This window comes from Gymnodraco acuticeps, unplaced genomic scaffold (assembly GCF_902827175.1).
Source record: "Gymnodraco acuticeps unplaced genomic scaffold, fGymAcu1.1, whole genome shotgun sequence".
NCBI lineage: Eukaryota > Metazoa > Chordata > Actinopteri > Perciformes > Bathydraconidae > Gymnodraco > Gymnodraco acuticeps.
Window position 1 is genome coordinate 71,581 of NW_022991390.1, and position 12,312 is coordinate 83,892.

The 12,312-nt window shown below is 39.9% G+C and overlaps 1 protein-coding gene across 1 annotated transcript; it reads left to right on the forward strand.

Annotated features, from left to right (window-relative positions):
- The first annotated feature begins 6,724 nt into the window (after positions 1-6,724).
- slc10a2 (solute carrier family 10 member 2) lies at positions 6,725-11,346 on the forward strand. Its single transcript, XM_034241361.1, has 7 exons — positions 6,725-6,788; positions 8,488-8,926; positions 9,410-9,528; positions 9,616-9,704; positions 9,824-9,999; positions 10,136-10,293; positions 11,153-11,346. The coding sequence occupies exons 2-7, from the start codon at positions 8,535-8,537 to the stop codon at positions 11,344-11,346; spliced, it is 1,128 nt and encodes a 375-aa protein (XP_034097252.1). The 5' UTR covers positions 6,725-6,788; positions 8,488-8,534.
- Positions 11,347-12,312: the final 966 nt, after the last annotated feature.

A 12,312-nucleotide genomic window follows, 5' to 3' on the forward strand; every position in this document is an offset into this window, starting at 1 on the left:
AGGGGATCTTAATATTTAAGAACCTATTAATGTGTTATACCAGATTAACGGAAATAATCTCAGCTAACTGACGATACAAACCATGTTTACCAAAACAAAACACAAGTCTCATAAGAAGCATCTAAATGACCCCTGAGCGAAAAATGCTAACGGACATTGGCACAGAACTCAAGATAAAAGTACCCTTATTACTTATCGTAGCTGCACATACAATATATCCGATTAAAGCTGAGACTCCACAGATTATGTAGGTATATAGTATCATCACTGAGTGATCCGGACTCGTGACAGGGGAAGCAAATACAGTCATCACAACACGTACCTTTACAAAGCTTCTAGGGAGATCGTCTTACCACCGTAGCTGTCAATCTGATCAAAAGACGTGTTCAATGGCATTACAATGAGAAAAAACGCGGCTGAATCGGTTAATCCATAGGTTTTTAACGTCTATGTATAAAAAAATGATTGAATTTATAATCCATAATTTCATTTTATGTAAAAATCGGAGAGCAAATGCTAGCTGCTAATGGTAGCCACCACAGCTAGCTGCTGCTTCTGCTAGGCTATGCAGCAGTCTCAGTGAGATATAAATATATAAATATCTTTGCGTTTTGGACTAACTTTAAAATATTCCCATGCTTTTGAAGACCTAGGGCGAGATGTTTTCGTTTGGGGGCTTCGTGCGCAATCCTGTGAGGAGGAGGTGGTAGCCGTTTCAGTCTCCATTGTGTTTGAAGTGCGATTGCGAACTGCTTGTTGCTTTGGGTGACCCACGTGTGTGTAGCGAAGCGTCGACGCGGAAATATGTCATCGACGATATTTTGAAGTCGACGTCGACGCGTCGCTACAGCACTACAAGTGTCAACTGCTTTTAAGAGACCAGGGATTAATGAATAAGAGATGAACCTGGAGTAATATAAAACAAAAAAAGACAACACCCAAACCGGACCACACTGTGGATGTGACCTGTCAATCACAAGTCCTGCCCCAAGCATACCCTTAACTCATCAGGAAAATGTTTACTGAGGTAATACATCAAGTGAGAAGTTTAGGCTAATTTCCTCATAGTCTTCTACACAATCTAGCTTTCTTGGTGTGCTGAGTGGACATCTTAAACAATAACTATTACATGGTTGGATGGATGGCTGGGTAATTAGTAACCTGACTGACTCACTGAGAGGAAGGCTTGGCAGCAACCGAGTGCTGACTGAATCATTCCCCACATTATGTAGACTAGCGGTACAATAAGTAGCACTGAATATATAATAACTAACACAGCCTTCAAACTAAGTATATTACACCTGTTTCACACGGTCTTTAAACCTGCAGCAGTTAAGAGGAGCATGAATTGTATAAATACACTTTGTTAATCATCAAGCTAATTCCGGAAACAACTCATGTTAATGACAAGGCCTTGCTTTGCTTTGCTCTGTGTTTTTTTTTTATTATACTGTTATCATTATTGTCTTCTCAAAGTTTCCGGGATAACTGTTGTGCAGAAAGATAACTTTCTGTTAAAATCAGGAGTGGACACAATGGATCAGATGGTTGGCACTTACACATGCAAGCGGAGAACAGGGAGGTGGCCCATGCTGCTCTGGCACAATGTACTGATGTTGCCACCCTCAATGCCTACTCCATCTTTACTGCACAACACCCTGATGACATGGGGGGGGGGGGGGGTGACCAATGCACAGCGGCTTTTCATCAATGAGCTGGGCATAGAGCTTGTCATGCCACATATGAAGAGGCGCATGGAGGGCACGCCGCACCTCCAAGAGCACATCACAGGGGCAATGGAAATATGTGGGCTAAAAAGAGTGCACACACCACCCAGCCACAGGAGGACACCAGACAGGAGGGACAAGGGAAAAGAAAGAGCTGCAAGATCTGCCAGCTGGCAAAGACCGAAAAGCCAGCAGCTGGTGTTCCAAGTGAAGCAGCTCTGTGTGCAAGGGCACAGACGTGTGATGTCATTTGTGAGGTACTGACATGGCAATTTGCGCAATCAGTTTGATTTGTATTCAATCATTGTATACATTCACCACAGTACAATAGTTACGCTACAGAAACAGTGAAATATCACTGTTGTCCTTTGGATGATATATGTTATTTGTGAGTGTGAAGAAGTGACAAATAAAGATTTCAAATATTAAATGTATTGTTTGGTCCAAATCACTGATAATATAATACTTTTTATCCAAATTATTATTTTAGTATGTTTTGATTTATCATTTCTATCACACTTGCATACATGGGTCATTTTTGTGTATCAAAGGGTTAAAATAACTTGCATATTTCCACGTCTTTTTTCTATGACGCACCAACTATGACTCTCTAGTTTAACACTAATGGGTTGTTTAATGATGGAGCTGACAATAATTACAGACAGTTGAAGCCATTTATAATTTCGAACCCACTTTATATTGGTGCCCGGATTTAGGAAAGTATAATCCAAATGTCTTTGTTCCACAGTTCTTCTCTTCACCTGTTTTTAATCACTTTATTATGCAATTGACAAACATACAAATGTATGTTTCACAACAGCTCAATATGCAACCTCTCAAACAACTGTTGTTTTTTAAATAACTCTTTCCCTTGTTTTCAGACAGCTTTAAAGAATTCTGCTGAGCAGCTAAAGCTAGTTTAATTAATCAAACGACACGTTTGAATATGATGGATCCAGTCTGCAGAGATCAATGGACAGACATGCAGTCATTTTCATTCGTTTTTATAGGGTCAAGGTCACAATCTGAACTTCATCGTATCCTCCTTCATTTTTGTATCCAACCTTTATTTCCTTCTTTAACGGTGTAGCAGATACATGCAGCTCATCTGATTAGATTGTTATCTGCTCTCAGATCTCCTGATATAATGGCCTTGACGTGACATGGAGCTTCACACACAGAAGGATACTTAACATTTACTGCGTGCTGCACCAAGCACACACGTCAGATGGAGAGAAGGAGATAAAGGCAGATAAAGACATGATAAGACTTCCTCTGAAGGGCACCTAGAAGTTTTTCTGATCCTTCCTCATTCCACACCGTGAGGATGTAGACGTAGAACAACACTCCACACACACATTCACACTTTATGAGACATGTACGAATCACCTCACAAAGCTTTTAAAGGGATAACTTGTGTTCTCCTTTGAAATCAGTTGAAGGATGTGATTTGGAGATATTACTGTAAGATAAATGTGATACACTGATAAGATTGTGGGCATGGTTTGAACTATAAATGCCATTCTTTATTGCTTTGTTCAGGATATCCTCTGCCATGACAACCCTTCGCAACATATGGCCATGAAAAATATATTTAAAATATCAATACAATAATTATCATAACAAATAAGGAATACAAAATATAAATAAAAGATGAAATCTGGAAAATCGCATAATATCAAAGGTTTGGAAATATGAGTAGTGCAGTTGAAATATTTATATTCAGTGTATTACCCAGATCCCCATTACTTTACTATTTAAAGCATAGTATTTCTTTTTGGTTGTTCTTTCTTATAATAAATATATGTCTTCCCATTCTGTATATGTGGCATTATTTGAGGATCCAGAGACTTTAGATTTTAATCACTAAAACCACACTGCATTGCGCATATGACATTAAAGCATTTGAATCTTTAAATCTTTGAATTACATTTTGCGGCAACTTCTTTTAACAAATGTGGCTTTTATGTAAACAGAAACATTTCATTTTCTGCAGAGTTTTCATGATGTCTTAGATAAGCATGGCCGAAACAAACAGCATGATGGATCCTCTGCCGCAGGTAAACATCTTACACTTTAGTGTGTTATCTGTTAGCAGAGCCTCATCCCCCAACTTTACACCTTTGACGTCAACCTTTTCCAAAAAGATTCTGAATAATTGTCCCTATCCCAAATAAATGTATGTCATATGTTATTATTCCTAAAGGATGTTTAGTTTTTAATGTTGGCACATTAAAGGTGTCCTATTCTGCTAATTTCCACGTTCATATCAGTGTGTAGTGTCTCCACTTTAAAGAGTCCTCTCCTGCTGATGTTCAGGTGTATATCAGTATGTAGTGTCTCCACTTTAAAGAGTCCTCTCCTGCTGATGTTCAGGTGTATATCAGTATGTAGTGTCTCCACTTTAAAGAGTCCTCTCCTGCTGATGTTCAGGTGTATATCAGTATGTAGTGTCTCTACTTTAAAGAGTCCTCTCCTGCTGATGTTCAGGTGTATATCAGTATGTAGTGTCTCTACTTTAAAGAGTCCTCTCCTGCTGATGTTCAGGTGTATATCAGTATGTAGTGTCTCCACTTTAAAGAGTCCTCTCCTACTGATGTTCAGGTGTATATCAGTATGTAGTGTCTCTACTTTAAAGAGTCCTCTCCTGCTGATGTTCAGGTGTATATCAGTATGTAGTGTCTCCACTTTAAAGAGTCCTCTCCTGCTGATGTTCAGGTGTATATCAGTATGTAGTGTCTCTACTTTAAAGAGTCCTCTCCTGCTGATGTTCAGGTGTATATCAGTATGTAGTGTCTCTACTTTAAAGAGTCCTCTCCTGCTGATGTTCAGGTGTATATCAGTATGTAGTGTCTTCACTTTAAAGAGTCCTCTTCTGCTGATATTCAGGTGTATATCAGTATGTAGTACCTCTACTTTAAAGAGTCCTCTCCTGCTGATGTTCAGGTGTATATCAGTATGTAGTGTCTCTACTTTAAAGAGTCCTCTCCTGCTGATGTTCAGGTGTATATCAGTATGTAGTGTCTCTACTTTAAAGAGTCCTCTCCTGCTGATGTTCAGGTGTATATCAGTATGTAGTGTCTCTACTTTAAAGAGTCCTCTCCTGCTGATGTTCAGGTGTATATCAGTATGTAGTGTCTCTACTTTAAAGAGTCCACTCCTGCTGATGTTCAGGTGTATATCAGTATGTAGTGTCTCTACTTTAAAGAGTCCTCTCCTGCTGATGTTCAGGTGTATATCAGTATGTAGTGTCTCTACTTTAAAGAGTCCTCTCCTGCTGATGTTCAGGTGTATATCAGTATGTAGTGTCTCTACTTTAAAGAGTCCTCTCTTGCTGATGTTCAGGTGTATATCAGTATGTAGTGTCTCTACTTTAAAGAGTCCTCTCCTGCTGATGTTCAGGTGTATATCAGTATGTAGTGTCTCTACTTTAAAGAGTCCTCTCCTGCTGATGTTCAGGTTCATATCAGTATGCAGTGTCTCTACTTTAAAGAGTCCTCTCCTGCTGATGTTCAGGTGTATATCAGTATGTAGTGTCTCTACTTTAAAGAGTCCTCTCCTGCTGATGTTCAGGTGTATATCAGTATGTAGTGTCTCTACTTTAAAGAGTCCTCTCCTGCTGATGTTCAGGTGTATATCAGTATGTAGTGTCTCTACTTTAAAGAGTCCTCTCCTGCTGATGTTCAGCTGTATATCAGTATGTAGTGTCTCTACTTTAAAGAGTCCTCTCCTGCTGATGTTCAGGTGTATATCAGTATGTAGTGTCTCTACTTTAAAGAGTCCTCTCCTACTGATGTTCAGGTGTATATCAGTATGTAGTGTCTCTACTTTAAAGAGTCCTCTCCTGCTGATGTTCAGGTGTATATCAGTATGTAGTGTCTCCACTTTAAAGAGTCCTCTCCTGCTGATGTTCAGGTGTATATCAGTATGTAGTGTCTCTACTTTAAAGAGTCCTCTCCTGCTGATGTTCAGGTGTATATCAGTATGTAGTGTCTCTACTTTAAGGAGTCCTCTCCTGCTGATGTTCAGGTGTATATCAGTATGTAGTGTCTCTACTTTAAAGAGTCCTCTCCTGCTGATGTTCAGGTGTATATCAGTATGTAGTGTCTCTACATGTCTCCATGCTTTAATGTTCAAAAAGCTCTTTATTTTTCTCATACTGTCTGTGCTGCAGCACCTCTTTTCACCCTCTGTCTGAAACCAGAGCCCAGTCTGCTCTGATTGGTTAGCTGGCCAGCTCTGTTGTGATTGGTCAACAGCTTAGATATGTCCTGCCCCTTAGCCTATCACGTACAATGTGTTGGAGCGCTAGCCAATAAAAGCGTGAGTGTTGTGATGCCTATATGTTACAGGCAGGGGGGGAGTGTGTGGGAGAGAAAGTCCCTCTGGAGGGAACACAGGGATTTTAGCCTCTGCAGACCATTGACATGCACTAAAACCTATAGAACACTCTACAGGAGAGGGAAAACACAGGAAGCATAATAGAGCCTCTTTAATATGAGATCAACTACGTATTCCTGAATTTTCTCCACGTTTACATTTTAGAAAATATTTTAAAAAACACTAGTTTAGTCATTAATATTTGAAATAAAACTGAAAGCCCAAAAATATTTAAACATGTTTTAAATGGTTGGATATCAGTCCTGATGCTAGTCTAATAAAACAAATGTAAAAAGTGTTACATTGAAATGAGGGATGTGTAGCCCCCCTGTCAAGTTAAACAGTACCACTAACTACAGCTTGCAACATCTTCATTGAACCAAATGTTGTCTGGCACAGTTTCACCTGGTTGGCCTGCAGTCAATCATTCAGACCACACATTGTGTCTTCTTCTTTGAACACAGTAAGACTGGAAATGCAACATGTGACAGATTCCTAATGCTCTAACTGTCCAGATTGAACACAACATGTTTTTATTTTATTTTCCAAATACATAGTGGCATAGACAGCTTCATTTCTAAAAACAATATATAACTTGTTCTTAAGTTGTCCTTTCACTTTACAGTTTAGCATTACCTGTTTCCTGCAAAGGCTCACACTCTTCGGTCGGACCCTCAGAAGGTAAGAACAACTTGACAGTGCAAAACATTTCTGTACAGTAAACGTGCTAATATTGTGTGGTTTTATTTGAATCATTGACTTTGTGCAAAGCACAGTGAGTGCACAGCTGCAGAACATTATGAAAAGATTTGTATCACACTTCAACTATTTTATTGTGTCCATTGTTGGCATGGGCACGTAAAGTGCTTATAAAACAGATTCACACCCATCTTTTTATGTGTTATTGTTTTACAACATTTAGGGTGAATATAAGACTCATAGATGTAAGCTATTTGATAATTATAAACGACTAACAAATCTATGATAAACTAGTTACTGAATGATCAGGTAATTTTCACGAGAAACATCTTTATGAGATATTAAAGCTGTGAGACTCCTAGCTAGTCTATTCTTGTACATTTGGAAATATCTTCTTCTTCACAAAGCAGAACAAGTTATCAGATACTTTTCCAACACATTTGATACAAAGGCACTGATTTGTTGTAATGATATTTCCACTATGCATGTCATTGAATGTCACATGTGTGCTTCCAGAGTGGCACAGTGACAGTAGTGTTTCCATACAGCCTGTGAACCATGTGAACCCATGCAGTTTCACATTTGCAGCTGTGCCCATTGACCTCTCCGCACACTGTGGAATAATCCTCGCCTCGGGAACTCCTGATTATCCTTCCCATACATATCCTGCATGTTGCAAACATTTGAATTCAAAAGAAAATGATGAACAAGCTTTTGTGTTAGAATATACTATACTCTACACTTAGATACACAGATATTTAGATTGAACCAATGGTTTCACGTCTGTCAATTTCGAAGTACCTTTTATTTGATGCTACTTTATCATTCTACTTCACTACATTTTGGAAGCTAATATTGTTCTTTTTGCTCCACTATATTTATTTGACAGCTCATACAAGTTATTTTTTGTATTTAAATGATTAGCTAACACAGAACATAAATCAATTATGAAATAACCTTTGACGTATAATTATAATTTAAGATCCAGCATCAGTATATGAAGTAATTCAAATGAGCTCTACATTGACCAGCTGTAAACACATGAATGTATTAATAATCATAATCCATTAAATAAATATATGCGATTCTGAAATGAGCAATCACGCCTAACGAGTACTTCTACTTCTGGTACATTAACTTTATATATTTTGTTTTACAATTTAGTATTGCTACTTTTACTAAAGTAATATATCTGAGTCATTCTTGAACCACTGGATTGAACTAGATTTGACATCTGAGACCATGTTCTCATTGAAGAGGCTAAGCTGGGTCTGTCTTATAGATCCTATAGGAGGAATAGCTTGTGCCTCAGGGTGTGTTAGCGTCTTCCCTCTTACTGGCACCGCAGCGTGATGATGCTGCATAGCTGCCCAATAAAGTTTACAGAGGGCAAAGGGCAGTCAAAGTTGGAACTGTGTTGCAATGACATTTCACATTTCAGAATGATTCTCTTTTTATATGCATGGGCTACTGAACACTGACCCCATAAAAACACTAAGTATTGGTTAATTTTTTATTTAGTTTCAGCTGATTTCCCCTCCCAACTGCATTTGGCTGCAGCGGGGTATAAAGAGCAGAGAGCTCTCGTCACTGAAGCCACCATCTTCTTGGATATTGGAGACGGAGAAACTGAAGAAGTCTTGTGGATTCTAAGAGTTACAAGCTCGTTTTCTATTTTCAGATTGGGAGCCACTGCTTATCTTCTTGTGCTGCCGTGCATTGTCCACAATGTCTGTATTAAAAACTGCAGCGCCCACCGGCTGCGAGCCTCTGGCCGCGGTGTGTTCAGGGGCAAACTGCCTCGTTCCTCTCGATAGCTTCAATGAGAAGCTGAGCCTGGCGATGAGCATCGTGCTCACCGTGATGCTCGCCATGGTCATGTTCTCCATGGGCTGCACTGTGGACGCCTCCAAGCTGTGGGGCCACATCAAGAGACCCTGGGGCATCTTCATCGGCTTCCTCTGCCAGTTTGGCATCATGCCTTTCACAGCCTTCGCCTTATCCACGGCCTTCAACGTGCTGCCTGTGCAGGCCATCGTCATCATCATCATGGGCTGCTGTCCCGGGGGCTCCGGCTCCAACGTCATCTGCTACTGGCTGGATGGAGACATGGACCTGAGGTTTTCATTTCATTAACAAAACGATAAATCGAGACAATAATCAGCAGATTAATTGAATATCTTTTCACACTGCAAAAACTAAAATGTTGAGTTTATTTACATTTGTTATGTTAACTGATAATTGTATTAGTTAGTTGAAAGCAATAATATTACGTTGAACCTTATAATTTCATTTAAACTGAATATTATTGCCTTCAAACAACCTAAATCAATCTGTGTAATTTGCTGACATTTAAATCAAGTCAACGTTTCAGTTTACAGTGTACAATGCTACCGTACATTTATAAATCATTCTCAGGGCCCCTTTATGTGTCCTCAACATACTGTGAACAGTATGGAAGAATGACTGGGCCATCATGGACCCAATGAGCAAATCCCATAGTGAGATATGAGTTGATCATGACTCAACTTATTCCATGCTTATAATCTCCATCCGTTATTAAAGAAGCTTGATAGACCCTGACAGCATTCTCCCCTCTTCAGTGTCAGTATGACCGCCTGCTCCTCCATCCTGGCCTTGGGGATGATGCCTCTCTGTCTGCTCATATACACCGCCACCTGGACCTCCACGGGAAGCATCCAGATCCCATACGACAGTATTGGTAAGGAAGAAACTCTTAGTTGATTGCTAACCCATGTGCACTGTACAGGTTTATTAAAATGATGTTGTGAAATCGTTGTATCTTCAGGTATCACTCTAGTTTCTCTTCTCGTCCCAACCGGTCTGGGAATGCTTGTTAAACGGAAGTGGCCCCACTATGCAAAAAAAATCCTTAAGGTAAGAAACGTGAAATATTGTCTGCTATTTGATTAGGATATTTGTTGTGACTTTCCATTTCCATGTATGTCTTCATCCAATGAAATGTCATGTACTGTCTGTGTGTCTGCTGTGCGCAGGTGGGGTCCTTTGCAGGCTTTGCTCTTATTCTCATCATAGCTGTGGTTGGAGGAATTCTCTACCAGTCCTCCTGGGACATTGATCCATCCTTATGGATTATCGGAACTATCTACCCCTTCATTGGTTTCAGCTTGGGGTTCTTCTTTGCTCGCTTTGCGGGGCAACCCTGGCACAGGTAGGAGGACAGCGATGTTTGCATTTGTTACACAAAGCTTCTGGATTGGGATAGAGTCATATTCAGTTGTATTAATCATCTATCCATAGACAAAAACTCATTTACAAGGTCGTTGATCATTGCCTGCTCTCTTCAGGTGTCGAACCATCGGGTTGGAGACGGGTCTTCAGAACTCCCAGCTGTGCAGCACCATCGTCCAGCTGTCCTTCAGCCCTGCTGAGCTGGAGGTCATGTTTTCATTCCCCCTCATCTACAGCATCTTCCAGTTGCTGGTGTCCGTCATATCCGTTGGAGGTGAGAGTTTAGCAGGCAGATACTTACTTACTTAGTAAAGGATGGTAACCACACTAGCATTTTCTAGAAAACGGGATGGTCATGGAGTTTTGGTTGTTCTTCTACCACCAAAATAATGAAGGTGAACAAAGCTGTCTGGCTCCTCCATAAGGCAACAATGTTAAACACAGCCTTTATGGGTTTTACTGGCAGGTTTTACGAGAAAAAATGGCTTTGTACAGGTTTCAACCACGTCTGAGTTCAAACGTTTTCATGGCTGATCCAAACAGAGATGCTGTAAGGTGAACTGTGAGTGACGGTTTGTCACTTCCCATGTTCTGACAGAAACTGTGCTCAAAACGCTTCTCCCGGCACACAGGCTGCATGATGGCATGTTGAATGTTGTCTTGCTCCTTTACCCGTAACTAATCCAAAATGGCTCCTCTTGCATCAACCACATTAAATACAACGGCAAGGAAAGGTGATTGGCTGGACTGAGATCAAGGAATGTTATCAAAGTTAAAGTGTTAACAGGCGACTTTCCAATAGTTTTCAGGTGGTGTCATTGTTTGTGTTGCTGAAGTCAAAACAAACAACCAGAAAGCTGTAATTCATTAGACATTTGTCTGACCACACTTTGTTTGCAGTATAACACAAACAACAAATCAGCTTGTGTGTGTTGACCTCTGCCTTCATTCATTGCATTATTCCTGGTTTAAAGAGATCATTTGCAGAACAAAAAAAGGATAATCTATCATTGTCAGGACAAATGTTGGAAAATAAAATCATTCACTGAAGCCCAAAACATTTCAAAGCTCTTTAAAAAAAGCCTCAAGATGACCGCTCAGTGTTTCTGAACCCATGTGTTTTCCCTCTTCAGGCTACCAGTTGTATAAGAGGTATCGGAAACCTGGCTCAGATGATGCCGACAGTGATTCTCCAGCCCTGGAAGCTGGTGACGGTGAATCAGCAAAAAAGAACATACATGCTGTGGAAAATGGTGGCTTTGAGTTTGACGACATTAGCAAGAGCGAAGAGAAGAATAGGGATGTAAAGAACGCCACCCAGCTGTGAGTTTACAGAACCTGCTAATCCCAGACATTGGACTTTCAGTAAAACCACAGACCCTCTGAAGACATCTGAACTCCACACTGTGAGCACACAGTGAACTCTGCAGGCCGGAGGTGTGCACTACACGTGCCGTTCTGTTCGACTTTGGAAAATACTTCACAAGAACACGGGTTCCCAAACGTCTTCCCTAGTATGGCAAATAACTGACTCTCACACTGTATCATATTATGCCTTGTATTGATATGCCTTCCTTTACATTAATGTATTCATATATTAACATGTGCAACCACTTACATTCTTTGGAACGCATGTTATGCGCATGTTCCTTGATCAATTGTAGATATTTAGCTACAGTCGTGTTTTTGAATGATGGAATTAAATGTGTGTGACATTTATAATTGATCTGATAAGACACATTATTGTGTCAAGATGAGGAGAATTATGAACACTGCTGAGAGACAACCTTTCCATGTCCTAAAACCTACTAAAAGAGCCGACTGCTTTTTTGTTTGAAAGATAGTTATGTATGTTTTTTGTAATACTTGATTCTGACAGCTGGTGAAATCAGTGGGAACTACAAACCATGTTTGGAACTGGGGCCCCAGCACAAACTCCTGTTGTGTTTTCATTTCTAAATAGAAGTACAGTAGGGGTAATGGGGCACAGCGGCATTTTAGAATTTTGAAACATGATGTTGTGAAATCGTTGTATCCTCAGGTATCACTCTAGTTTCCCTTCTCGTCCCAACCGGTCATTTTTATGGTTTAACATATCCTTCCAAGATGGAACAACAGGAGTATACTGGAATGCTGATATCATTCTGAGACATATTTGCTCATTTATGAGTCCTCTGTATAAATGTGCAATGAGAACAAACTATGAATACACATTTCCATGGATGTAAAATAATAATATATCAATAATATAGTATTTTGTATTTCCTATTTACCACTTTGTTGGGAAATATGC

Excerpts from the sequence above, each read along its gene's own strand:
- slc10a2 (XM_034241361.1), top strand. The coding sequence starts at position 8,535 with ATGTCTGTATTAAAAACTGCAGCGCCCACCGGCTGCGAGCCTCTGGCC. Across the intron at positions 9,529-9,615 it reads GATCCCATACGACAGTATTG|GTATCACTCTAGTTTCTCTT; the intron begins GTAAGGAAGAAA and ends TTGTATCTTCAG. Across the intron at positions 10,294-11,152 it reads GTCCGTCATATCCGTTGGAG|GCTACCAGTTGTATAAGAGG; the intron begins GTGAGAGTTTAG and ends TTCCCTCTTCAG.